Source organism: Dromaius novaehollandiae, chromosome 7 (assembly GCF_036370855.1).
Source record: "Dromaius novaehollandiae isolate bDroNov1 chromosome 7, bDroNov1.hap1, whole genome shotgun sequence".
Lineage (NCBI taxonomy): Eukaryota > Metazoa > Chordata > Aves > Casuariiformes > Dromaiidae > Dromaius > Dromaius novaehollandiae.
The window spans coordinates 43,246,491-43,273,493 of record NC_088104.1 but is presented as its reverse complement, the minus strand read 5'-3'; the positions used below and the strand labels follow the sequence as shown (position 1 = coordinate 43,273,493).

Below are 27,003 nucleotides of genomic sequence, written 5' to 3'. Positions count from 1 at the left end.
GAGAGCTGTAAATATAAATACTGTATGAGAGTGGCAGGATACCATTTTCTTTCATAGCTTGTATGCTATACATACACCTGCTTTATTCTTAATGATTTATTTATTTTTATGCCAGACTCCTTATTCCCCATGATGAAAAAGAAACTTTTTGCTGGAAACATCTGTTTGGTTTCCTATGAGCAAAGACTTTGGTTGCAATGTGTTTCTCTTGTTTGCTTTAGCTTAGGTAACAGTGGATTTGGGAATCATGACATGAGGTTCTTCTTCCTTGCTATTCTCAGTTAATCACACCTGCTTAAGAAAACATTGCACAGGAAAGAATATAGTATAATTTCATTTCTGTGGTGCTTAAGAACACTGACTATAGCCTAGGACTCCATCGTGCTAGCTACTGTGCAGGGTGGATTCTAAGCACTAATAGATGATAGCTACAGACCAGCAGTATGGGAGATCAGATTCTGACAGCACTGCTTGGTGTAATGGGAGACTGTTACACTATGTTGGTGCTCTCACTGTTGCCAGATAATTTTTAGCCATCACTGTGCAGAAGAAACTTGAAAGTGATGAGGTGGTGTTGTGGGTGTCTGGAGAATGTGCTCCAAGGTGTGAAGGGCAGCATAAAATGATATGGGTGATGGCAGCTGGCATTACAGACCAGATCAAGGGTGGGTCCTGACCTAGTAGTGTTGACCAAGGTAACAAGTAGGGTGGGGATCACTTGCAAAGAGAAGCAGCTAATTAGAATCATAAAATCATTTACCTTGGAAGGAACCAACACCTACTCAAAACAGGGCCAGCATATAGCAGGTTGCTCAGGGCCATGTCCAGTTGAGTTTTAAGTACCTCCAGGGATGGAGATTTGAGTCCTTCTGGGCAACCTGTTCCAGTGTTTGACTACCTTTGTGAAACACTTTCCTTATATCTAATCAAAATTTCCCTTGTTACAAATCATGTCCATTGTGTCTTGTTGCATCTCAGAAAAGTCTGCCTCTGTTCTCTGTATCATCCCATAAGGTAGCTGGAAACAGCCATTAAGCCTCCCTCCTGCTCCAGCCTTCTCTTCCCAAGGCTGAAAAAACCCAGTTCTCAGCTGCTCCTTGCATGGCACACACTCCAGCTCCCTCATCTTCATGGTTCTCCACTGGAATCACTTAATCATCAATGTCTGTTTTGTACTAGGGAGCCCAGTACTGGGTGCAGTAGCCAGAGGTGGTCTCAAATGCCAAATAGAGGGGAGCAGTAATTTGCCTCAAATTGCTGGCTATGCTCTTGCTGATACAGCCAGTATGCTGGCTGCAAAGATACTCTTTTGAATTGTGTTCAGCTTGCTGTCTCCGAGCACCCCATCCTTTTCTGCGGACTAGCCAGTGTGCCACAACCTGGACTTCATTGTGCTGTTAATGGGGTTTTTCCATTGCAGATGCAGGATCTGCGATACTGGTTGTGATTTCTGGATGTTGTAAAGAAGCAGCAACTGATGGCAGGACAGGTGGAATGGGCGGCTGTGGCAGGGACTTCAGAGATCTCAGAAGCAGGCAAAATGAGACGTAGCTTTGTCAAGATCAAAGAAATGGGGACTGCACCTGCAGAGATAGGAACACGACTGAAAGCGCTAGCTGTGTGAATCAAGGATTGCTTCAAGCCTGGCTCTGAGGACTGGGAGATTCCAATCAGCTGATGATTTCAGCTTTGACAAGTAGTGATTCAGCCAGGGGGACAGAAGGTGGCAGGAAGAGGTCAAGGAACCAAAGGAATTAGAAGGGCAAATCTGGCATACTTGGTTTGAATGATGCTAAGACAGATGGCTATGTAGCATGAGTTTGCAGAGAAGCAAGCATGCAGATAAAGCATCCCTTGGGAAGGGAGAGCATGTGACTGTGCTGTTGGCTCTGCTGCTAGAGGAGCGGAGTCTGGAGAGGTACTGCTGTTCCAGTTGGAACAGTTACCTGCTGATAAGCAAGTTTCTGGACAGCCCTTATTCCTTGTGACTGACCACGAGCAACTTCTGTACCGGTTATCCATGCAAGTTCTCCAAAGTATCACTGCTACTTTTGTAAAGGCTACAGCTGAGAAGCAAGTTTGGATCACTGCCCCACCATTTCTGAGTAGGTGTTAGATGATATTTCCATTTTTCACTCCAGTAATGTGGAAAAATATAAGGGTTTTATACATGTATATTAAGAAAAACTTAGTGTCTTCAGCTGGGACCTTTAGGAGTGGAAAAAAAAAAAGCTGACCTTCTATCTGTATTTGAAGGCCTGTGCTTTAGCAGGGACTAATGATGGAACGGATGGGATGTGTGTGCCTGTGGCCAGACACTGCGCTTTGTTACAGGTGAGGGTAGAGAAACTGAGGAAAGGGTGACAGTGGAGGGAGGAGAGGGAATATCAGCTCAGTCTGATGGTACTGGCTTGTGACAGGGGTGCTAAATGCAATGTTAGTGTTATGGCATCAAAGGAGCATGATTACAGCATCATAGCCTTTCCTTAAGCACTGTTCTGACCAGCAAATGGGCTCCTTGGATTGCTTTATTTTTAACTGCGAAATCTGTCTTTTCTGGGGGTGGAGACACCTGTCACAAAGCTACTACAATACTATATTTAATAAAATGCATCTGATAACTACTGAGGAAAGCCAGTTTGAATTCAGCTTTCTTCTAGGCTTCTGGCACTGGAAAAGTATTGTATTTGGCTTTTCCTAGTATATGCACTGCTCTTCTCTTTAAGAGGATTTCTTCTGGAAATGTTTACAAGCGTCTTTCCTTAGCAGAAATACTGAGGACTTAGAATGTGAAAGAAATCCTGCCAGGGTCTTTTTTCTGACGAGGATTTGGGATATGTTGCTCACAGTTCATATGCCTTGCTTCGTTTCCAGACTTTTTGTACGTTTTTGTTAATGTAACCCTAAACTAGGATTCCCTCTTCTGAAAACTTTGCTGATGGGTAATCAGAGACCAGTATAGTGGAGAGCTGTTTTACAGCAACAGTCCCGGAGAGGAAATTTCTGACCACCCCGAGTCTAGTATTTGATTAAATGCTGCATGACAAGCATTCCTGACTGATGTGCATATGAACACAGAACAGTTTTCTTTCTGTGATGCTTTTCATACACAAGGTAACACAAAGCTTGCCCAAATGTTGATGTGAACACTATTCTCACTACAAGTGATTCCTAAGGAGCATTAAATCCTCCACAGTGGCACACATGCTGGCTGTCAGCAAGTGGTTTTTAAAGACATCTGAAAGCAAGAAGGGAATCTCAAATTTGGGTTGATGCTTCTGACCTTGGGCAGCTTTGCTCTTGTATGAGGACTGGTGTACGTGCAGAAACTAGAGCTCGTTATGGAGGAAGCACAACACAGTTCCCCATTTTTTTTTCTAGAAAAGAGGTGACAAACACTGAACCAACTTTGTGGAGAGGCACAGTACCTTGAATACCATGTGGAGCATCATTTGCAGGCCGTTCTTGCCTGGGTATTTCCCAGCAATGTTGGAAGCAGATAAGTCGAAGAGGTTGGCTCCTGTTTCTGTGCAAATGGCATGGACAAGCATTTTTTTTCCAACACCGGCAGGTCCAGCTAGTAACATGGCTTTCACCAAAGGAGCCTTCTCGTGGACTGCTTGGGAACCTGTAAAAAGTCATATGGCACTATTATTGCTTTCATTTAAGTCAGCCATAAAGGTAATGGAATGATTCTTCCTCTTTTTTTCCCTCATGATAAATATTTCATAATGTGAACTCATTGCTTCATTAATGTGGCACAAGTGCTCTGGAGTTCACTCCTGCATAGCCAGAACTGTGGCCGTAGAATACTTGAGCTAACATCTGTGTTTGTAGCAAAAACTGACCATCCTAAACTTACTTGAAGCATGCCTTGGAAAGGGCAGACTTTAGCTCTAAATCTGCTATGTCTAAAAGCACATGACTTAATCAGTAAACTTTTGAGGATGGATACAAGGTAAGAGTGCTAAAATTAAACTGATACATGTGGCTGTGTAGAGACAAGCCTGGTGTTGACATGGGAGACAACTGCTTTCAGTTACACAATAATTGTTAACTAACTCTGTCAGCTGCCATGCAGATGTATAGGTGGAGGTATGCCTGTGGCTTTTAAGACTTGCATTCCTTGCCAGAGCAGGTCCTCATTTTCTACGATGCGACAAGGGTATGAGATTCATGTTGTTTACTAGACTAGCGGTATTCCTTCCTACTGCCATCCAGAATGGCACTTTCCAGCTTCTTCCTCTTCAGAGAAACAAACTAATGGGAATACCTATTACAGCAGCATTTGTCTGCGATTTTGAAACCATTATTGTGAGTTTTGTTCTTTTTTTCCAGTTCTGTCTGCACCTTGCTTTCTTTGGGTGATTTTTTTCCCTCTTAAGTATGTTCTTGTTGTTCAGCGAGCACTGGAGACTCTGACCACTTGTCATTTAGACTAACTCTACTCCAAAATCCTTCAGTGCTGATACCTCTCCTGCAGCCCCGAGCAAGCCTGAGTGTGGTGTTACAACATTTGCTTCTCAGCAGATGAGCTATGGCAGCTGCATGTTGCAGTGTGGGTACTGTGCATCCATGCCGGAGAAGGCGGGGGATCCTTTTCTTTCCCCTCTGCTTTACTTGGTTGAGTGAATGCAAATGCCAGGGTTGCTATACTTTGCTCTGTCAGCACTGACAACTGTTCAACATTTCTAAATTTGTCTCTGGCTGCTGCAGGTAAATTCATCTAGGGCTGTAAGAAGTCTGCTTGCTCCACCTTGGAAAGCTAGTAGAAAAGCCTGAGCTGTGAAAACAGAGCTACAGAGAGATTTAGGTGGTAGATGGTGATAAACTTGTCTTCCCTGTGGCTCTGTCACTGTATGATTTGGGTATTTTACAGCAGTGTTACAGTAAAGCCTTGGCAAAGGCAAACCTCAGATATGGAAGTAGCAGCAAGTGTCAATGCCTGATCTGCACCTGCTGATGGTCCAGTAAAATCACTGTGTTGATGTGTTAAAAACTTCTTGTGGTGGTGGTGGTTCCAAAGTCAGATTTGAAGAGCTGTGTGTGCATCCACTTCTGGTGGTCTTAGACTGGTGTCTATCAGATCATGGGAATAGTGGGAGAAATGAGCCCCAGCGGTGATGACTGCTGAGGGAGCCTATTGCCTAGCCTGGAAAAGTTCTCTGGCTATATAAAGAGTAGAAGAAACACTCACTCTTAATACCTCTGGAATTAAAAAAAAAAAAAGTGTGTGTGAGGGGGACGACAAAGGAGGACAGCTAGGTAACAACGATATTTAAAAACAAATCCAATCAAGCCGCCTATCTGTGTCCTAATGGTTTAACATGCCAAATAAATGGCAAGGACCTGAGTACTAAGATGAATGCCGTTATTTCAGCACTGTGCAGGATTCAGTGTAGTTGTCAGCCACCCAGGCTTTATTAATATTTGGTTGTTTCATACCAATCTATTACTATTATACATAGATTTATTGTCAGGGGAGCAGCAGACTCCTCTGTGGTTAAAGATGAAGTATACCTTCTACTATTATTTTTCCTTTCAGCTGTTTATAATTTTCTCAATGTCTTTTAAGCTGGAACTTTCCCTGCCATCAGGTGAGTATTTTGAGGAAAAACTTTCACTTGTACATATATACAATTATATAATGATTAACTAGTCCTGAGACCAATTAAGTAAAATGTCATCCATAACATATCACCCAAAAGGTGAAACCATTTCTGTGACTTTTTTTGGCTCAGGCAGTATTTTTTTTTTTTACTCAAAGGTATTTTTCAAACTGCTCTTGCAAATACACTGTTTGTTTAACTAGTCCAGGGTCTCTTCTCCCTAGGTTTTTTGCCAATTTCATAAATGGTAGAAAATTTATGGGCTCTTTCCTCCTGCCTTGGGGGTATCTTGGGGCTTGATTTCACTAGATTAGATGGTGTTAAAACATAACCTTGGAGGATTTATCTGATATGTGAAATACCACACTGCAGTTGGGGCAGACAGGGATAACTGCTGAACTCTCAGCTGACTGCGGTTAAACTTGTAGCAGGCCCCTCAGGGTTTGCCCAAGACCAGCTGAGAAGATTTTGAATGTGAAGAAATCCCACCTCTGCTCCCCCCAGGGTGCTGCTACTTTGGGGGGTGGCGAACCTGACTCTTCAGATGGAGCCCTTTGAGCCAAGTCTCCCTCTCTGAAAGCCAGATGCAGTGCTGGCATGGCACATCAAGTCCTCTTTGGGGACAAGGGGAGCTGCAGAGCGTGGCTGTACAGGACAGCCTGCGTGCTCATCTTTCCAGGAGGTGTGCGAAGGGGAGGGGAAAGCACAAGGCGCTGTGGTGTCTTTGCTCCGTTTGCCTGAATGGGAGGCAAGGAGAAATTGGCTATCTCGCCCTACGGAGGGGATGAGCAATGACACAGACTGGAGAAGGATCTGCCTGGTTAAAATCTTCCCCCAAATCAAACTGAATGGAAAAGTATACAAGCAAAGTATCAGCATTGAGGCCCTTGATGTAGGCACTTCTTGCAATTGCTAGTTTGGCTTAATGTCATTCCCAAGTGAAATATGGGATAGGTTTTTACATTAAAAGCAAAGAACCCAACCTAGCGGTGCCCTGTTAGATAGCAGTTAGGTCTGGCATTAAAAACTGCAAGGACATTTAAGTGTTATCTCTCAAATGTACAAAATGTATCCAAACTAATTCCTTAAATGATTGCATTGTTTAGTACTGAGTAACATTAGCCAGCTTGTAAAAGGTAAATTGCAACCTTAGCCCTCCCCTTAACTTGATTAATTTTGATCACTGGAGCTTGTTTTAGCTATTATTTTTCCCAAGTGATTTCCTTTATGTGCTGCCATTCACAAACTGTTAACATGCGAGCAGAGATGGCATGGAAATGCAATACCTGACAATAGCATGTGCAAGCTCGTTTATGCACTATTAAAATGATACGGTCTTCACTCAGGGTGCTTAATTGAAAAACAATTATACCGCAAAATGCTTTAGATTACGATTAATCAAGCCCTGTCAAAGCCAGTAAAAATGCACGTTACTGACAGGCAGCAAAGCCATTGTATTCTGCCCTCTGGTAATTTTTGCTGTGCTCTTACCTAATGGCAATATTCCATACAGCGCTATTAGCTGTCTGACATCCGAGAGAGAGGGCATTGGCTCTACGTCTACCTGACGAAGTGCAGTCCCCAGATAGCTGTACTCGCCTGTAGGGAGGAAGCATGGGCTTCATAAATGTGACACCGTGTTGTTACAAAATACATAACGCAAATAATGAGAAACTACCAGAGAATACCAATTCAATGTGCTCTCAGCAAAGCTGGTACTGTCAGGGGACAGGGATGCAAACAGGGCAGTGTTGTCATCGACTATGGGCCCAAGAAATCTGAAAGGTGAACTGCAAAGGAAAACGAAGTTTAAACACGCTGTGGGCTTTCCCCTGCAAGCAGATTGTGGAAGGCGTTCAGCAGGGCAGTAAGTCTCAAATAACCTTTTAAAGAAACTTCTTGGAGAAGAATCATTAGTAACACCATAAATCTCTCTGCTGGCAGAAGGCTTCTAGATTTGGGATTTTGCAGGTCTGGAGTCCCAGTGAACCATGCTCTTTCAAAAGGATTTCAAAAAGAGGGGAAAAAATTTTAACAAGCCTTTCCCCTGACTGCATCCCATCTCAGCTTCTCACTGCATGCTAGGCATGTAAGCGTTTCACTTAATTTGGTGTTTTTTTCCTTTGCAGTTCAGCTTTTTAGTTTAAACACTGCCCCCCTGGCCCCAAACCCAAGAAAACCAAAATGCACCGACACAAACAAGTGAGCTAGTCTTGCTCTGGCTCTTGTTACAGAGCTATAATCACATTGCTTGTGCTGTCAAAGTCTGTATACAAGATGGGTTAGAAAACAGAGCTGTAAGGAAGGGCCACAGCAAGGAAGATAATTTTATAGCATAAATAACATGTGGCTGTGGCAAATATTGTTGAAGAATAATAGCATATTGTGGTTTTTTGGAAATGAAAAGGGAGAGCACCAGAACTCTCTGGAATACAGGTAAATCAGTGATGGTTGAGACAAAGTGGAGTTGTAATTTGGGGCAAAAGAATGGGCAAGGCCTGGTGCAACTACCCCCTCCCCTTTGAAGAATAAAATTCATTTCAGGTTTTATCTCTTATTTAAGGAGAAATCAAAAGAAATGGGTAGGAATTAATCTTCAGAGATTTAATTAGAAGGCATCAAAGGGTTTAATTGCAACTGAACATAAATCACAGTGGATATTCTCTGACTAATTTAGATAAGGTCACCAAGAAAATTAGTTCAGTGATGTCGGTTTGTCATAGAGGGACATTTCTGTGCCTTTACTTGCTGTATAGCGCAATTCCACCCTTTGTCCTTTCCCCAGGAACTGAGCGAGCGAGTGACCTTCCTTGGGCTTCAGCCTTGTATGAGTAGAGCAGATGAGAACTTATTTTTCTGCAGGCTCTGCGTCCTTGGAATCTTAAAGGGAGGTTTCTGGCTTGGTACTAATTTGAAAAAAGTTAGGCTCGGATCCTAAGCCAACTTTGAATACCTTCTGTATCTTATTCTGGCAACTCAAGAAGTGTGACTGAATTCAGTGTGGGGAAGGGCTGGCTTTGACAGTCTGTGCTGCTTTCTTGCCACCTGCTCTGCATGGGTTAGCATTTGTGCTGGGATGTGGGAAAAGGGCCACTGGCATGGGGGTAGGCAGCCACGTGGGCATTGCTATTCTCTGCACTTCTGTGCTGAGTATCTTCTGCTGCTGGGAACAGAATATTGCTAACGGACCTTGGAGCAGCTCTGGCGTTGCTCCATGCTGTGGTGGAGCCAGACTCTGAACCTTGGGGTCAAGGGAAGGAGGCCTAAAGCCATCTCAGCCTCTTTCCAAGTTGAACACATTCAGGGCCTTGTGGTTTTTGAAAAGGCAATCCAACATTTAGAGTGTTACAAGGCTCTGAAATGGTTACCAGCTGTTAATTATTATCCATGGGCAAAGACAGGCTTTCAAAATATCTGTGGTTGAGAATGTCTGGTCAGAAATGACCTTGAGGAGAGCAGATGGTAATGGTTGGGTGAATGAAGTAATAATGAAAAGCTTCCATTACTGTACTTTACTGCTCTTTAATGAGCATAAAATGAATGGGATACTAGTTAATTTAGCCTTCACTAGAGTGGGCAGAGTCCCTACAGCCAATAAATGTTGCTTTTAGGAGTTTATAGAAACATGGCATTCAGAGATGATGTGAGAGAATCCAGCTTTTCTGGCTCAGTTACATACTATATCAATAGCTGCTGGTGGTGTAGGTTCTGGATGTCTGCAAATTCAAATAATGGTGGTCTTAGAAACAACTGAGTTTGGGGGGTTTCCTTTCCTATCCTGTGGATTTCTGTGATTTTTACTTCACGTCACCAAGCGCTCTTGGAGATGGTGTTAAAACCCTGTGCAGCCTCCAAGGTTTTTTGCTCCATGTAAAGCATGGCTCTGTGTCTGACTGTGTGCACTGCAGTGGTAGGTAACAGGAGTGAGGAGCAAGAGGACTATGAAATCCAGAAAAAGGCTGGGGGACACACCTGATTCAGACTGAGGGCCAGACATGCCACAAAGTGCTGCTCCAGTGGTGGTGAAGTTGGAGGTAAGGGGTGAGTCCTGTCTGCTGAATGAGCAAATGCTGAAGATCATTTTTTCTGCTTCCTGGGGTAGAGTATGATTCCCTGTTTTAGACTTGCAGTGCCCTGCTAATGCCTGCCAGTGCTGCTTAAAGGGGGTGACCTGGTTGCACCTCTGAGCAGCTCATGACATCCCAAAACATTCACGGCTTCCAGACATTAGTGCTTGGAGCTGAGCACCCAGTTCTGCAAAGAGGCCCTGGCTTCAGTAGCAGAAGTGAAAGGTACCAAGCACCCCTAAGAACCAGACTTTATTTATATACATGGCTTTAGAAGCTCAGGTCAGAAGTCCTGGAAACACAATTACTCTTGCTCTCATTCTTAACTGGAAATGGGGGTTAGTGAATCTTGACTGGCTGCAGATTTGGTTATATTAAACATCACATGAGCTGTTAAATGCATACTTTACCAACATAATCAGAGAGATTAACTGTCTTGGCTCTTATTAGTAATCCTTGTTCCGCTAGTTCTTTGTACAGCGAATCGATGGTCCTACGGACAAGAGACAACTCAAATTTTAGGGAACTGTGAGCAAAAAGTCAGTCCTCCAACAAGTAAATTCAGTTATTTATATCTTCACAGCTTTATAAATGTATTTTGCAACTTGGGGGTTAAGGTGATTAGTTCCATCAATATATAATCAATAAGTGTCTTTCTGCAGTACGGCAAGGAATCCTTTACTACCTCGCATGCCACACAGCTCCCTCCCGCAATGATTCCATTATCCATGTCCAGGTGATGCAAGATCAGTTATGACTTGTGTAATAGAATCATTCATTAATACCAATTACTGGGAAATTATTTTTAAATTATATAATAATAGCAATCCTAACACCACTATACTTATTCACTTAACTCTGCAATTAGTAGTAATTCATTAATTCTTCCTGGAATTTACTCTGGCAATAGACTGAGCCTCACCTCATCAGGAACATACTGGGAATGACTTGACTGGAGCAACCAGTGGTCCATCTACTGCAGTGTTTGGGTGACGCTGGCCAGAGGAAGATTGGGGAAAGTGTGGTGGAAGCTATGGAATAACTTGTTCAAAAGAAAAGGCATCTTCCCATCTCCATTAGGGGTTGGAGATAGCTCCCAGTAGTTGGGGATTTACCACACTTGGCAATAGGAGACTGGACACAAATCTGTTCTCCTGTAGTCTCTCTTTTGGAGGTTAGTTTCAATGACAGTACGTGGCAATAGGAGCTGCAGATCATTTTGCAAAGTCCTTGAAGCAAGATTAAATAAGCCTACTTGAAGTCCTTGTTATGCTGTTAGGGTAAACAATACTGATTTGAACCTTTCTAGGTCTTTTGCTGTTTGTGCACTTTCGCACATTATCTTTGTTGGTGCAAAAGGGTCCCAGTCACTTCAATATCTGAACTTTTTGTCTCTTTCTGCCACCAATCTTAATTGGGACATTTTGGTATGGCTACAATAAAAATATTTAATAGTAGCTCTCAGCTGGCTAGTAAAATCAAATATATAACTTGAGATCTGTAGACTTTTTCCCATTTCAGCTGGGAAGTTTTATGTTTATGCAGCGTTACAGTGGCACAATTAATATAAGAGTAGTGATAAGGAAATACAAAACTTAACGCACCTTCAACAACGTTGATTTTGCTGCTCTGGTTCTCGCTTTCATTGCTAGTGATTTTATGTTCAGTATATATCATAAAACAAGCAGAAGGTAGAATGAGACTAACCTAGCATTTCTGTTGGGAGCATGACTTTTACTTTTCCTGTCTTATTATTTTTACTGTGCAAGCTTAATGATACATGCCCTGAGTCTCCTCCAAGTAAGTATGATGTGATTGGTCTCCTCTATTCACTAAGGCCCCTGTGCTGCCTCCACCATGTCAAAAGAGATGAACCTGAACTCCTCTTGGCTATTTGTGAAGTGCTTTCTCCTTTCCTGCTCAGCAGGGAAGAGCAAAGCATGGACCCAAAATGCCAAAGAAACTCTGATTAAAATCCAGCGACTAAAGTGTGTGTTCTAAAATGTCTGTATGTTTTAATAAGTTTACATGTAAGAAGTAGGCATGTGTAAGAGTAATTTTAAAAGCACAGGCTATAAGTATGCTTGTTAGACTTTGGTACTGCTCTGGTAGGAGAGGTCATGCTCTGTTACAATTCACAATACATTTATTTTAAATATTTGCTTGGCAAGGTTTTTTGTTTTAAACCAAGAGCTCATTCACTGATTTGTGTAGTGGTAGCACTCACATGATCTAGTCCAGGTTTTGCTGTGCATGGCTTGCACAAATGGACTGTGGGGCAAATCCCACGTGCTTTCTCCTGCAGTGATTGAGTGGGCTTGTTGTCATGTTGTTCTCCAGCCCTGCACCCTTGGGAGCTCAGTCTGGTCCTGCCCCAACACTGCTGCTGGGTCAGCAGGCCTCAGCGGTGATATCTCTGTGTAGGTGTCTGTATTGTGTGTACAGGTGAAAAATGGCTGGATTATCAGTGAATGCATCATGAGACCACTGAAAACTTAATGTCAGATGAAGAAATCCTCTCAAATCCTTCAAATAAAATAAGGTTGTTTAAATGAGGAAGGATACACAAGAGACTGACAGATTTGCCAGAACCTGTATTGATAAATAGGACCAATTTCATGATATGTACATTATACCTCAGACATAAAAGCTGATTTATAGAGTACAGGGGCCTGTCTGCAGCCTCCCTTCTCTGACTTCAGTTTGGATGGAAAATCTGACAGTCAACAAAACTGCCAGGTGCTTCTGCACCTGCTGAGAGGGTTGGAAAGGGAGGTGAGCTGGGCCAATATCCTGCCAAAATGCTGCATGTGCTTAGCTCTACATAGGGGACTTAACCTCACTGAAGTTAATGGAGACTGGCTATTGTGGTGTGTTGTTGTAGAATGAGGGCCTTAATTTGCAGGTATTGCTGAAGACAGTAAAGCATCATCTCTGCTGTATATCACTAAAGCAGTGTTTTGTTGCCCTTTAATGTGGGGTGGTATGAAGTCATCAGCTGGTTGGTGTGGGGGGGAAGGGAGCAGTGAGGAGGTGGTGGCATTCACTGGGAATGCAAATACGGTTTTCACTGAAGTGTATTGCTTCAGGCTTCTGATAGTTTTTTTTCTTTTTCTTTTTTTTTAGGCTTATGTATATTTATAGCTGTTCTTAGAGGTTTTACTTATTGTAGGGCTCCTGATACTGGTAAACCTAAAAATGTTGAGACTGTCTTTTTGTAATTAAAAAATATAAAGAAGGTGCAATCTATCATTGTCTCAGTCTCAAGGGAGACCAGTCCAATCTTTACCTGTTTGGAGTCAGATCTTTGTCAGTCCTGGAGTTTTTCTTTCTGGTCTTCCCTTTTTTCTGAGGACCATAAAAACAGGCAAGAATTAGTGGTCTTAGTACAGCTGTATATCTGCATCTGAAGTGGGGAAGGCTGGTCAGTAAACATTTCAGTGTTTTTTCTGTGGTCTTCATCACTGAAGAACCCAAAGGGGGAAAAAAAAACCATATCCTTGAGTGCCCTGAGGGAAGGAAGTCCTGCCTCACCTATAAATGCATGGGAGATGTCCCCATTTATACATGCCTTACCAAGGCACAGGAAAGGCAAAGCACCTTCTGTCACTGGGTTAAAATACATAAGCAGCTTCTCCTGAGGTCATGAAGGGTGCTCACAGCTGGACTAGGAACTGAATCCAATCCTCTTGAGCCTCCAGCTTGCTTCCTAGTTATTAGACATCCATTCTGTCTTCTCTTTCCTAATGACTTGGGGAAGAAGCTTGATGAGGTCAGAAAAATGAGAGCTGTTCTTTGCTTACATGATGAGAAGACTATGTATTGTGTTACTAGTTTCTTTACATATTGCAAAAACCATGGAAAACATGAGACAGATATGTGAATCACTTATGCCAGGCCCCTCACAATTAATTACATAGGGATAATTAGCATCATTAGAGCATCATTAATCCATGCACTATTAGTGTCCAATACTGGTGTCCACACTTTAGTATGACTTCAGTAGAACTATTTACACAGTAACATTTAAACACAGTGGGACTCCCTAAATGGCTTTAATTTAGGCATGTGCTTAAATGCGTGGTTGATCAAGACAGCTTATTCCTTCCAAAAGCTTGTTCGCTTTTCTGGGAATAGTCGTTTATGTTGTTAATGAATAGTTCTGCAAAGCTCTAGAGGTTATGTTGGGGGGAAAAAAATTCTATCTGCTCATGTGAAAAATGCTGCTTTTCCTGGAATGGATCAGCAACAAATAGAAATATGTCAGTTGTAAGTTTTCAAGGAGAGCTGTAATCTGAGTAATCTATGGCTGAATCACCTGTAACTATTTACAGTGCAACAAAGATTATCCAGAAGCAAATGTAATTTAATTAAACCCAGAGCTATATGGATAAGACAACTGGAAAAGCTAGTATTTTTAAACTTTGGATCAGAATAACGCAAACAAATCTTTCTGCACTGCTACACTTCAGGCTTCTTTACATAAACAAGCTTGGTAGTAAGGATTCCTTAGATTGTGCAAGTGCTGTTCTCCTTAAGGAAAAGGGAGGGGAAGAGCAAAGCATATGCCATGCAGTCTTAGCAAATGAAGAAATGGAGAGACTGTCAGTGGTTTATTTCTCATGTTCCTCCAGCTTTGTCTCTTTAACCTTTCTTCAACAAGCTAGAAATTACCTATCATGGGGTTAGACTGTGAAGAAAAGCTCATTCCTACCTATATAAAGATACTAAACATGTTGAATTTATTGGCCAACTGGTATTGTCCTCAAGGCAGCTTCACCAATAAAGTAACTCAAGAGCAAAACAAAAATGTACTATGCAGGGGAAAAAATGTGTTTTTCTGATTAGTATCAGCATTTATGGGGAATTTGGCAAACACTAAGATGCGATAAGGGGAAGCACAAATTGTAGACAATGGCTTTCCTCCAAAATGTCTTACTGGGAACTGCTTTTATTTAGAAAATGGTAGTGTTTAATGAATGTGAACATGCTCATCCTTTATAATGAAAATCTCCTTGTTTCCATCTCTGAAATGTCAGTCTAGCTTCTGTGTAGCCATCCATTTACTCAGTTATTTTCTGCTTTGATGTGTCACTTACTGTGTAGTGAACTGCATTAGTTATTAGTTGGCAGATAACAGAATGTCATCTTCCATGCTCAGTGCGGTATCTTGTCTTAATGTGTGGTCCTGTTAAAATGTTTTGGGTAGCTCAGATGTTGCTATGAGCCAACAGGGGACAGACTTGAAGCCAGATTCCAGAGCAGAGCATCTCTGGTGTCAGAAGGGAGAGGGCAGGTGAAATGTCTTGGGGGGGGGGGGGGACTGCCCCATGTTGAGTGGCAGGATCTGCCTCACCCTTTGCCTGGGATCACACAAGTTCTGCTGCAATTGGCTGCCAGCAGCTACTGCAGCCAGTTCTGTGGGAAAGTAACGAGAAGAAAGTACATCCTGTGTCTTTAGCCCTCTTATAGAGGGAAATGGCAGTGTGTAAGCAGCAGTCTAGGAAGTGCTGGAGTGGATTCCTTGGACCACGCCTGGGTGGCAGGCTGAGCAAGTGCAGATTGACAGGGGAGAAAGCGGGCAGCAGGGAAATGTAGTTCCCACAGAGCTGGTGGGTGTGATGTGTGTTCATCCCATGTCTGTGCTGCCCTAGTCAGTGTGTGCATCTGCTCTGTGCTGAGAAGTCTTTTCTGGCAAAGCTAAGGCTGAGCAGCTTCTGATACTTGTACTGAAAAGGTCCTTATACCAAGGTGTTCCCACTGACTATTAAGCCCTTGCTGAATATGGGGATCTAATTTGTGATCCCTCCTGGATTTAGCTGCAGCCTCTAAAGAGGTTACAGCCCCCACAGCTGGCTGAGAGCTCTGGGTGGTAATCTTTTCAGCAGCTGCAGATAAATCCAATAGGGATTGTGAATCATTTGTCCTCAAACCCAGCCTTTCTTCACTTCTGACGCAGCCAAAACCTTACACCAAGCTCTTATTTCATATCTTGACTACTCCAGTCTCCCATTTTCTGGCCTTACCCACTGTGGCTTTGCTCTTCTCAAGTCCTTGGAATGATGTCCAAACTGTTGTTGTGAGTCGTTGCTCTAGCTTACCCCTTGCGGGTTGCTTTACTTCTGCCTGGCTGTATCAAATAGGGATATTTTAAGTCTTGTGGAGATGCTAGCAAGCCCTGTTTTGGAAGCAACTGCCACACACAGTTTCCAATGACCCCTCTGTTTTTTCTGAATGCTGGCCTTGCCTTTTGTGTACATGTGGGTGTGTTCACTTATGGGCTGCTTTACCTGGAGTTGGATCAGAAGCAAGTCCTTAGGGGATCAGAGCAGGAAAAGCAGCACAATAAGCTAGCTAAATCACCCTGATGAATGTAACTTCCAGGTCAGTAACTGCACAGAGCTGATCTACTGGCAATTATGTTGGACACAAAGCTGATTTAAAGAAACCAGGTCTGTGGTGGTGAATTTGGCCACAGGAGAAAAATTTGTGGCTGCAAAGCCCACTGAACAGCAAGAATGGGGTACCTGGCACCCATCTGAAGTGACTACCTGTAAAGCAGCTGGGCTGTGCTAAGCCATCCATATCAGGCTTGGACTGTCAGCTGAAAGGGATGGACTCAAGAGAAGAACATTTTGCTAAGAAAAGTTTGGCACAGGGATGTCACTGACTCATAAATCAATTACTGCTGAAAATGGTAGCTCTTTCTCTTTCTTTTCAGGTGCTTTATAACAGACTCCTCTAGGCTCGGTGTGGGGAATTGGACCTTCTGACATCTCTCTGCCAGCTTTCATAGACATCAATGTTGTATCTCTCAGTGGGAGCCACTCCTCCCTCAAGTCTTTTTTGAGCCTTCCTTTACACAGGTGCTTATAATCCCAGCTTGCTGATCCATGGCTGGCAGATGATGAGCTGTTTTCTTTCCACCTGCCACTATGCATAGTGAAGAAAAAGCAATTTGCAGAAGAAAGCCGAACTACTGTGCTTCTATTGTATCCTCATCCTCTCTGCATGGCCATGTGGCACCCTCCCTATTGAGAACCCAGCATGCTGTGTATCTCCATCTGAATGAGGACACTGGTGCTCTATTGATGCTGAACCACAATGACAATTTATAGCTGGATTGTTGGGTGGGGCATGGGGCTTCCAGTGTCGGTAGAGGCATGTGGTCTGGGCCTCAAAGGGTAGCAATGTGACTCATTGCATATCAGACCTGATTGGTTTATGTATTTCCACAACAGCCTAATGATTTGGAGACCCGTTTGTAAGGAGAAGAGCAATTTGTCCTTCCACCCAAGCTGATTCTTTCATAAAGGTAGTGAATGGGCTGTTTATCTTTGGGGCAGTAAGAGTAATTCTCCGTAGGGGTAAACGTAAGCCTTTAGTGTTAAGTGGTATCTGAAGGTTTGGAAGTCTGTGATAAAGCTCAGCCTAGAAAGTGCATTGCATGGAAACAAAGGAGTGGCATAAAGCATGGCTAGAGCTGTTAGACTTTGTTTAATCAAGGCTTGAGCCATCTGAAACACTGACTGTGGGGGAACAATTGGCTTCCTTCTGGAGGCCAATTCCAAAATGTCCGTGCTGAATTCCCCATGAAGGCAACTTTTGAAAAGGCCTTCATATTTGAATTATTTCCTGAGGGACAGGCAGATTTTTTAAAAATGTGTACTTAACAATTTCTTTTAGAGCTACACTAGTCATCCAAACGTGCCCTTGAGAAGGCAGAGAATGTCCTGTACGCCCCTGGGTAGCGACTGTTCCCTGACAACAAAGAAGCCCTAGTCCTACTGTGCTGTCTTCCTGCAAAGAAAACAGAAGAAATCCTTTTTTTTTTTTTTTTTTTTTTTTACAATAGAGGAGATGGTGAAATGAGGCAACTCTCCCTAGTAAACTCTGTTCTTTAAGAGTTCACTTAGAGAGATTACCCTTGTCATCCACTCCCCGTTGAGAGAGAACGCAGAAAGGTTTGTATTCTCCGAAGAATGCTGAATCCTCCTGAGAATACTATTTTATTTGCAGGATATCCCTTTGGGGGAAAAAATGCTTTACATCTGGCTCCAGAGGTGTTCACAGGTATGATGAGAATCCAAAACCATGACTGTTTCACATTGCATAGTTTAGACAGGGACTATGGGACCCAGGACATGGTAACACAAGCCTTGAAAAACTAGAGGATTTTTGTTGACTAGCAAGTGAATAAACTGCTTCCAAAACTTTAGTCCTTGTTATGCTTGTTATGTAGTCCGGATTTCCATAAGGCAGACCTGAAGTCTGTATGCACAGGTATGCACGCGTTGTGTTGGTTTATGGGATGAGATATCATTTACACAAATATTAGAAAAGGCCTTTGTCAGTGCTGTCTGGAAAAGCTTCATTCAAATAGTTTTGCATTGGAAAAGTGTTTTGATAAAAACTGGATATGTCATTTCATTACCCACCCCTAAAATTGAATTATTTTTTTCTAAGAGAAAATCGTTTGGGAACTTGTAACATGTTGTTTAATAAGCGTTTCTTTCCCCTCCTTCTTCCTCCCTTCTTTCAGGCTACTGGCACATGGGGAAACAGAAGTTAAATAAACAGCCCTCCACCTCAAACCATCCCAACATTATATCGAAGAAAAAGCTGACATAAAGCTTTAAAATTCCAGGGTGACTTTTTGAAGCGGAGTTTTGACCAGCTGATCTACAATGACCAAGTTTGTCTGCATGTGACAACTTTGGGAGGACTGCTGCAATAATTTTGGCTATGTATCTTAAGCCTTGCTATTTTTGAAGCTGATTTCTAAATCCAGTTGGTATCAGTTTTCAAAGTCACTCCAGTCTTGCATTATTAAATTGTCCTTGCACCTTTGTCAGGTGAAAGAGCATTTTTAAAGATAATTTGAGTCAAAATACTGCAAAAGCAAGTATTCACATGCAAAAAGGATTATAGAAATGAAATACAATGTGAGATTAGGGTTGGCTATTTGCCCTGAGCATTTTAAGTGGAACTGCTGATTGAATGGTAGGGTCTGTGAGCTTTGAGTTATTTTATACTGACATGATTTACAGCTTAACTGCTTGGGTAAGGAACTCGGAGAACTGCAAGCTGTGGAATCTTTGCATATAGTAATGCTGTGAAACTAGATGTGAACATGACATGTGCCGTGTTTCAGTGGGTAACACATTAAATCTGTCTTTAATTTCATATAGCTAAATTAACTTGGCTTAATCACAGGTTCCCAAACCCTTCAATAGCAAGTAGTGACATAGTTAACTAACATGTATCTGACTGCATGTGTATTATGTGTTGCTAGAGAAAAATGAATGATTTCCCCAAGACTTTCAAAAGTTGCTAGTGATCTCAGTTAACTGAATTTTTGGTGTACAAATTTGAAGCGTGTTAGGGAGTCCTCATTCATGAAGGAAAACAGTCAGCAACTGGGAAAACTTACTGGCACCCAGATCCCTGTCTGTCTTGGACAACTTTCTATTAACCTGAACTAGTCACCTTCAGAAAGAGAGGGACTGTCTGGGTTTTCTTGTTATCCGATTGGAAATCTCTTGAAAATCTGATCTATCTTGTAAAGTTTTATCTTCAGAATAGTTCAACTTGCCCTAAACAATACTTACAAAGGTGAATAAGAGTTAAGAGAAAAGGCCCTGAAAAAAACTCGTAGGTGAATAGGTTTTAAATGCTTCTGACTTCAGATTCAGTAAATGTTTAGGGTAGACATTTTGCTACTGGTATTTGGGAGACTAGACTTTACTGATCCCAGTACATCTGGGCAGAGAAGAATTGAGTTTTACCTTGTTCTCACAACTTGCTGCTCTTACCTTTTCACTTTTCTTTCCTTTTTTCTGTTCATCGCTCTTCTCCTTGTCCACAACCAGTTTGAGATTCTTCAGTTCCTGTCGCATCAATTCGTCAACCTACCCATACAAGCACAGCTGAATCTTTTTCCAAGTCTTCTGTTCTCCCACCACACCTCAGACAAATGTTCAGCTAAACAAGCATTAAAGAATAGATAGACTCTGGAAGGAGGTAAGGTCTATGCCAGGGCCAGTTCTTACAACCACAGAGAAATATACACAGGCAATGTATGTTATTAGTGTCCTCTTAGTATTGTAAGCACACCTGCACTCTGATCTCTTCCTCCACTTCTTCCCGCTTCTCTTCTTTGATCAGCTCTGGGTCACGCTCCTGGGGGAAATTCCATCCCTCGTCTCTGTTCTTCCAAATGGCTGTTATCCGAAAGAAAGAAAAAAGGGGAGAAAAGTTAAAGAAGCCATTGGTTTCTCCAACTGCTTCTGGAGGCAAAAAATAGGTAGTTGCAGACAGCTTTTATTAAATTATTAGCTGCATGAAAGTAGCAGGCTCTAGGAACCCCTTACCAAGTTCAGAGCCCTGTTGTGCTAGGATCTGTACATCTTGAATTTAACATTTCTTTTTTTTTTTTTGCCTTAGGCTGTAAATTGGTATTGGATTTCAAGAGGATGATAATGGGATATTGAGGTTGTCATTTTCTGGTTGTCAAGCTGAATGCCTGGAGTGTGGTGTTCACCTGCAAGAGTAGATAGTACAGTATTGGCTGAACTGTATTGTGCCCTGTGTTGGTGCTCTTTCGTGCTCCACTTGACAGGATTGTGCTTAAACCTTTACCATGAAGAGGTTGCAAAGATGGCTCCTGTCCTCAAGAGTGTGCTTTCTGTGCAGGTCTCTTGGATGGCATACAGCAGGCTTGGGGACCAAAAGAAGGAAAGTTTCCTTTTTCTCTCCTACTCAGTTATCTAATGTGAATTTAAAGAGGACTTTCAGCTGTTGCAAGTTAGCATTTAAACCTTGCAAAAGAAGTTAGTCTTTGTCATAATTCACAGGAGCCTGAAATATGGGCCAGGAGCACTGGGATATACGTAAAGGACTGCACTGAACACGGAAACGGGATGTGAGGGGACAGCAAGTCTGACAGAGCAATAAGCTGTATCCAACCCATGAGTGATGTAGAGCCATGCTGAGTTTTAACAGTATCTGGGGAGTTTGAAGCTTGATGGTAATTGAGGCAGTGGAGTCTTTCCCAAAAAACACACGTGGCCCACCTGATATATAATGCCTTTCTTGGTTAGCATTGTACATGTAGAAGATGAGTAACAAGGAGACCCAACTCCAGGAACAAAGCAAGGTGGTGCAAGCTGATGATCAAAAAAATCCTGTTTATGATAGTTTCCGATGATCCTGAGGTTCAATTCTTTATTTTTCTGAGGCAAACTGTAATTTGCACTTTAGAAAGAAAGCTAAATGAAGTCTAGCAAGCTCTGTGTCTGAATTCTCTGCTATTAGCAAAAGGTACCTTTTTAATGGAAACGCCTCTCTTCTTTCTACATTTTTTGGAGCTAATTTAAAAGAGGACAATTCATATCTTTCATTTCCCTGCATTTCAAGCCCTGATAGTATCTCTATAATGACAGCTAATCTCCAGCAGTATGTGCTAATTCAATTTCCAGATGATTTAAAATGACAGCTTTCTACTTTAAGACATAGGCTCCTTTATGAATCTGTTTTGTACAGGGTATTCTTTCTGTACCCACTGCCATTTCTAAGGCACTATAAATTCAGAAAGATTTTCACAGTACCCATAGGAGATCATTCAAGTTTTAGTCCAGTTAATATAATACTGGCTGCTATCTTCATCCTCTAAGAGTTTTTCAGAGTCCAATTACGTGCAGAGTATTTGTGGCTTTACACAGAGGGAATAGTTTTTGCAGGTGAGTAGTCTTAATTTCATAATGAAAAGTGGTAGAGATGGAGGAGGACAGTGGATTTTTGGCCATAAGGAAGGAAACTCAAAGGTATAGATGCTAATTGCTTTAAATTACTCCCGGGTCATCAAATGGCATGACAGATGCCACATAATATTTCAAGAGGGAAAGCTGATTTGCCCTAGTTAGAAGGTACCTCCTCCAGGGTTACTACTATGGAATTTCAGCCTTGGGGAAAGGGGATATTACATGGGAATTATGTGAATTTTTAAACACTTTCCTGGCTGGGTCAACAGGTTGCAAGTGCTATGTTTTCACAGGAGTCCTAGGTTTTAGGTATTTATTTTTCATAGAGGGATCCCCAGATTTTTATTTTGTTTTTTCATAATTGTTTGTTGTCATTTTGTAAATGGATTACTGGTTAATAGCCACTGCAGACAAGCCAGTGATAGTCCTCACACAGTTCAGCCTGTAGCCTTTGATACTACCTGGCAATGAGTTCTTGGAGTGCTATACTAGCCACTAGGTTAGAGGTCCCTAATTTTAGAAGGGAGATCAATAACTCATAGGTGTTAGCTGCTATGTTGTTCTTTCATAGATCAACAAAATGTTTCAAAGTTATTTTTAAAGTAAGGTCAGAAGGCTAAGGATGTTATGTTTTCACGGGCCAGTCAAAGGAGCCTGGTGTTTTGTTGCAGATGGGGTCATCCAGTTATGGGAACTATTTTTGTGTGCGTGTAGAGCAATTTAAATCACCTCTTCTAAAACAGTGCATGATTATCTTTGGACTATTTTATACACATATCTCTCTCTAGCTGAGAATACAAAAGGCAGCACAGCCTGCTAATGGGACTGCAAACATCAGCCCTTTGGGCATGTTAGTTTTTGCTCTGCAGACTAGTAGGTAATTGCAGTATCTTTGAATATCAGAGAGCAGCCTATGACTAATAATTGAAATAATTTTAGCTGAAGCCTGAAGTTTTTCTTAATACAACCACCTTCAACCTCCTAGCAACAGGGTTTGAATCTTTTGATACAAAATAAAAACATGCAGTATTACAGCACCTTACAGTTTGGGTTGAACTCAAGTTCCAACTCAACTTGTTTGGAGTTAGCAGATACTTATAAATGTCAATTGGCCATGTGTATAACAGGGGAATTGGCACTTTGCTGCCTCACAGGGGTTTTGCAAAGGTAAAAACCACGAGGACTGTGAGGTGATGGCTCTGGCTACTCACATTAGTTCCACATAAACTCCTGCTATTCCTGTGTAAAAGTCTGATGTAGCCTGCATGGAGACTGGTTCTTTCCAACAACAGTATATAAAATGGGTGTCTTAGGGCTTGGCAAATGTAGTTTAGCAACTGGGAAAACTGCCAAATACAGTTTAGGGAGACCAAGTCTTCATGAGTTCCAGCTAAGTTTAGTTTTAGCTTGGTGGAGAAAAGAGATTTTGGGGGAAAAGTCTGTAACTAAAATTCTTTGACCTTTGTGAAAAGTGACCTACATCTCTGAAAAGGTTCAAGTAATCTGTAAGAACAAAGCAAATGGTTTTAGGGGATGGGAAGATTTACTTTAGGAGTTGGGGGAGCAGAGTTCACAAAACCAAACTATTCTTTTGACTGCTATCATTTAAGCAGATTTTAGTAATGCTCTTAAGGGCCTACAAATGCTTCCAATGTAGGTACCTGATAGAAATTTTTCATAATCAAGCTCCTTTGTCTCACTGTTTTCTAGATTTATGCAGTACTAAATGTGAACTCCTCTGTGAATGGCGACCGGAATTGAGCTATTTTTATATAAGAATAGAAAAGAGCTCCCACTGTTTTAACCGATGACAACTGGAAAAAAAACCCCAAACCTCTTTTTCTAAATATTTCTGCTACAGAAATAAATGCAGGCTAACATTTAAAGTGCAAGAAATTCCTTAAACTTTCAGGGTTAAAAGTTGTTCTAGGTTCCCTGGTGCCTTGAGGAACTGAACCTCATCCATGGCCAAATGAAGAGAAAATTCTGAACCATCACCAGGTAGAATTGTGATAAATGGGTGGTGACGACTGTGGTTAGCCACTGTCCTGCAATAAAAAACAGTGATGGTGAATGAGGGTAGGGCACTGTGCTGCTTGGAGGAATTAACAGCTGTTTACTAAAAATAAATATGGGTCAAATAGACTTGGGCAATCAAGAGGGGGAAAAAAAACCTGTGATGCTTTAACTACTAGACTCTTACCGTGTTTAAGACAACTGTAGCATTCTTTGAAGCTTGCAAGAGGAGCTCTTTGCACTCTGAGGATTTCTGGTTGTACTTTGTGCAGAAGATGCTTCCTTCTATGTGTCTTTGGAGCTGTGGGTCCAGCTGTCAGCTCTGGTGGCATGGGCTGGAGATGAGCACCAGTGCTGAATCTGAATGCTGAGCTGGAGCCTTTACCTACCAAAGGCTTCTGCCCATGCCTGACCTACTGAGTGTGTTGCTCCTGCAAGTGCTGTCAGTAACAACAGAGAGAGGTGTCCACACTGACTGCCTTTAGGTATCCAATTCAGGTGGCTGAATTGGGAACCTAGGCTCCACAGTTAATACATTACCCTGAGTTGTCCTTGGCTTCGTGAGCTACACAGGAATGCCAAGAGCCCCAATTCAGCCCTTAACCTCATGCCTAAAGTTAGTCAGCCTGAGTAACCCTCAAATACATGCTTGCAGACCTCAAAGGATGCATCTTGTTGGGGATGGCAGTACATAAGCTGTAGTACACCTTTACAGTTTGGGTAAGAAATGTCCCCTGTCCTTTCTGAACTTCCCTAACTTGTTATCACCTGAGCTAGCTGTGAAATTTGGGTATCTCCATTTCTCAATCAATCAGTATCCACAGAGCTTTTATTTGCTCACATCCATGCCCATGTTGGGAAGCACTGTTTAAATCCCCCATGCGAGGCTATAGCCAAACATTTTTTCCATAACCTGGAGAAGGGTGATTTGCTCAAATATGAAGAGCTTCTGAGTTCACAGTTCAGCATGGTATTGAAGACTTAGGTGCGGTGTAGTCTCAGCAGAGGATCCAAGAAGAACTGAGGAGAGCCGGAAAGCATAGCTACTACATTGCTTATTTGCTAGTAGAGGGCAGGGTATGTGTTTTGCTAAGCCTATGTAGCAGTGTAAAACCATCCTGCCTTCTTGCTGCTACTCTGCAGCAGGTAGGGCCCCCCTACTTTGCTCCTAAAGGGGTCTTAATTGTTCCTGGAATATGCTGGATGGGAAACACTGGTCTTGCTACTACTGGTTTCTGGTGGCAAGGTGCTGTTTGGTTCTGAGCATACAGAAAAGCATGGGTAATATATTCTTGGCAAGTTAAGGATCAATATCACCTATACTTCCTTCCTTATGTAGAAGTCCTGCTGAATTCAGCAGGGTTCCAGTGTAGCATTCAAGAGTAAGAACTCCCCTTTGACTACACAGCTCCTCTATGAGTTATAATATGTAAGAGAAACTTGCTTGTCAGAAGGCAGAGGTCAGGCAAAACTGTGCTGATGTAAATTTGGAAAGTCAGTTGTGAACTTCTTTCTCTCCAGCCAATCCACATTGGGGAGAAAACTTGATGCCAGTCATTTCTTAGCAGGAGGGAATAATGGAGATTTTCAGATGAGGAATTTTAGCAAGCTAGGAATGCTGCAAAGTGGAGAGAAGAAAAGATGTTTTGAAAAATAATTGCTTGAGAGGATAAAATGTGCATGAAATAATTGTGCAAGAGAAGCTTGAAAGCTTTGATCAGATGCACTTTGAGTCTGAGAACTTTAATTCGTGCTTGTCTGACCCTTGGAAGCCTATCGTGCTGTTGGCCTCTAATTCATGGGTCAGGCTCTCCATTCCATTTCAGGCAAGTGCATGACTTCCATGCTCACTTCCATGCCCAACACAAGTGATTGCTAGCTCATTTGTGTATGTAGAGGACATGTTGAAGATAAGTGGTTAGGAGATGGAGACAAAGACATCAGGTATAAAGGAGGGGAGAGAAGAGATAATGGAAAGAGCAGAATGTCCTTTAATGAAAATGTTTTGATTGAAGAAAATCTGCTTTTTTTGTTGTTCAAAGTGAAAAATCAGAAGTCTGAGTTATCTGTTAAGATGCATATATTTCGCAAGAGGCAAGCATATTCAAAGTCCAGCAGTATTTCCCCATGCTGCCTTTGTCTGAAAAGATGATCCTTCTATTAAAACATGTAATCAAAAATAATTTGACTAGCTGCAGGGTAGACGCAAATAACTCAATGGACATTTTCCATGAATGAGAGGAAGATGGGATAAAGAACTACAGGAGCACGAAAATACTGAGGCTGAAGCCTGATCTACAGTACAGCGCTTCTGAATTATTTGCCATTTGGCTTTTCTGAAGGTGACAAAAATGATGATAAAGCCCCTGCATGTACAGTAAAGCACTCTGGTTCTAGTTTGACTGCTTTGACCCTTAGAGAGCTGTACCTTCCTGTATGGTTAGCCCAATTATTTTACAGAGATTTCCTAGGAAGATCTGAGGTACTGAGAGACTCCCCTCCTAAATACCACTTTATTTAATGTCCTTATTTCTGTAGTGTTTCATACTTTGGGCAGCTGGGTATTTTGTTATCTCTTTCTACTGACCTTTGTACTGACTGCTTCCTTCTTCCATTATGGAGAGGAAGTTACTGGGAGCCATTTTCCAGCCTTCCTCCTCTCCCTAGATTTGAGGGTGAGAAAAACAAAATCAGAATTTTGGTAAGAAGAAACTTCATAAGTATGAAAAATGTCATGACTTTCATTGATTTTCTTTTTTTCTTTTTTTAAAACCTGTTTAGAGGAATAAGAAGCTGTCGTTTCATTACACTATACATTGGAGATGCTATAAACCATGTTTTTTTCCTAGCATGTTATAAGAAAGTTTTATTTCCTTGAGAGAAGTGGGGGTCAATTCACCAGGTAATCTACTGAGGTGGTGAGAATTAAAAACTTATGCTTGACTGAACCTTTAATCCAAGTAGGAGACTTCCAAAATGTCAGTGAAGTTACCTGGCTATTTTTTCAGTCAGTTGTTATTCCTGGGTGGTGCAAAAGAGAGAAAGGAGAAAAAAAAAAAAAAGAAAAGAAAAGAAAAAAGGAATTCCCGACATGTGGGTAATTCCAAACTGTTGAAACCTTTTTTTTATCTGTAATCAGAAAGAAAAATAGTGATCTTAGTATATTTTGTGAAACAAAGTATTTTGTTTCAACTTTATCAAAATATTTTGATGTTTTCCTGTCTAAAGTAACTGACATTGACATGTTCCTGAAACACCTTAATTTCACCAAACCTGTATTTCTGATGAGAAAACTTGTCAGAAAATTATCAGAGTTTTTATATTGCATCAATCATAAGTGCCTAAATGTTAGTAAGGTAATAGTTATTAGTGGAATATTAGATCATTGGGGAGGAGGTGAATGTGGATTTGTGCAAGATAACACAAGTTCTTTAAGGTTTTAATGAAGGTACAGTCTATAAACCACTGATTATCAGTAACGGACAGTCTCTGAAATAACTGCCCTCGCCAGCTCCCTCTCTATATGTGCCTTTGTAATTGGGTGCTGTA

General features: G+C 41.8%; 1 protein-coding gene and 1 long non-coding RNA gene across 3 annotated transcripts in view; one reads left to right on the top strand and one right to left on the bottom strand.

Moving 5' to 3' along the window:
- Positions 1-27,003, bottom strand: part of IQCA1 (IQ motif containing with AAA domain 1) — a 110,456-nt gene that overhangs the window by 17,326 nt on the left and 66,127 nt on the right. For both annotated transcript variants that reach the window (XM_064515402.1, XM_026104704.2), the window contains exons 9-15: positions 26,042-26,117; positions 19,793-19,899; positions 19,492-19,587; positions 12,966-13,024; positions 10,087-10,169; positions 7,101-7,208; positions 3,429-3,628 (exon numbers count right to left, since the gene is read on the bottom strand). In XM_064515402.1, the coding sequence (XP_064371472.1) occupies positions 3,429-3,628; positions 7,101-7,208; positions 10,087-10,169; positions 12,966-13,024; positions 19,492-19,587; positions 19,793-19,899; positions 26,042-26,117 (729 nt within the window). The remainder of the gene's footprint in view (positions 1-3,428; positions 3,629-7,100; positions 7,209-10,086; positions 10,170-12,965; positions 13,025-19,491; positions 19,588-19,792; positions 19,900-26,041; positions 26,118-27,003) is intronic.
- The window catches only part of LOC112985803 (uncharacterized), a 76,931-nt gene that overhangs the window by 25,719 nt on the left and 24,209 nt on the right, over positions 1-27,003 (top strand). The gene's annotated exons all lie outside the window — the stretch shown is intronic.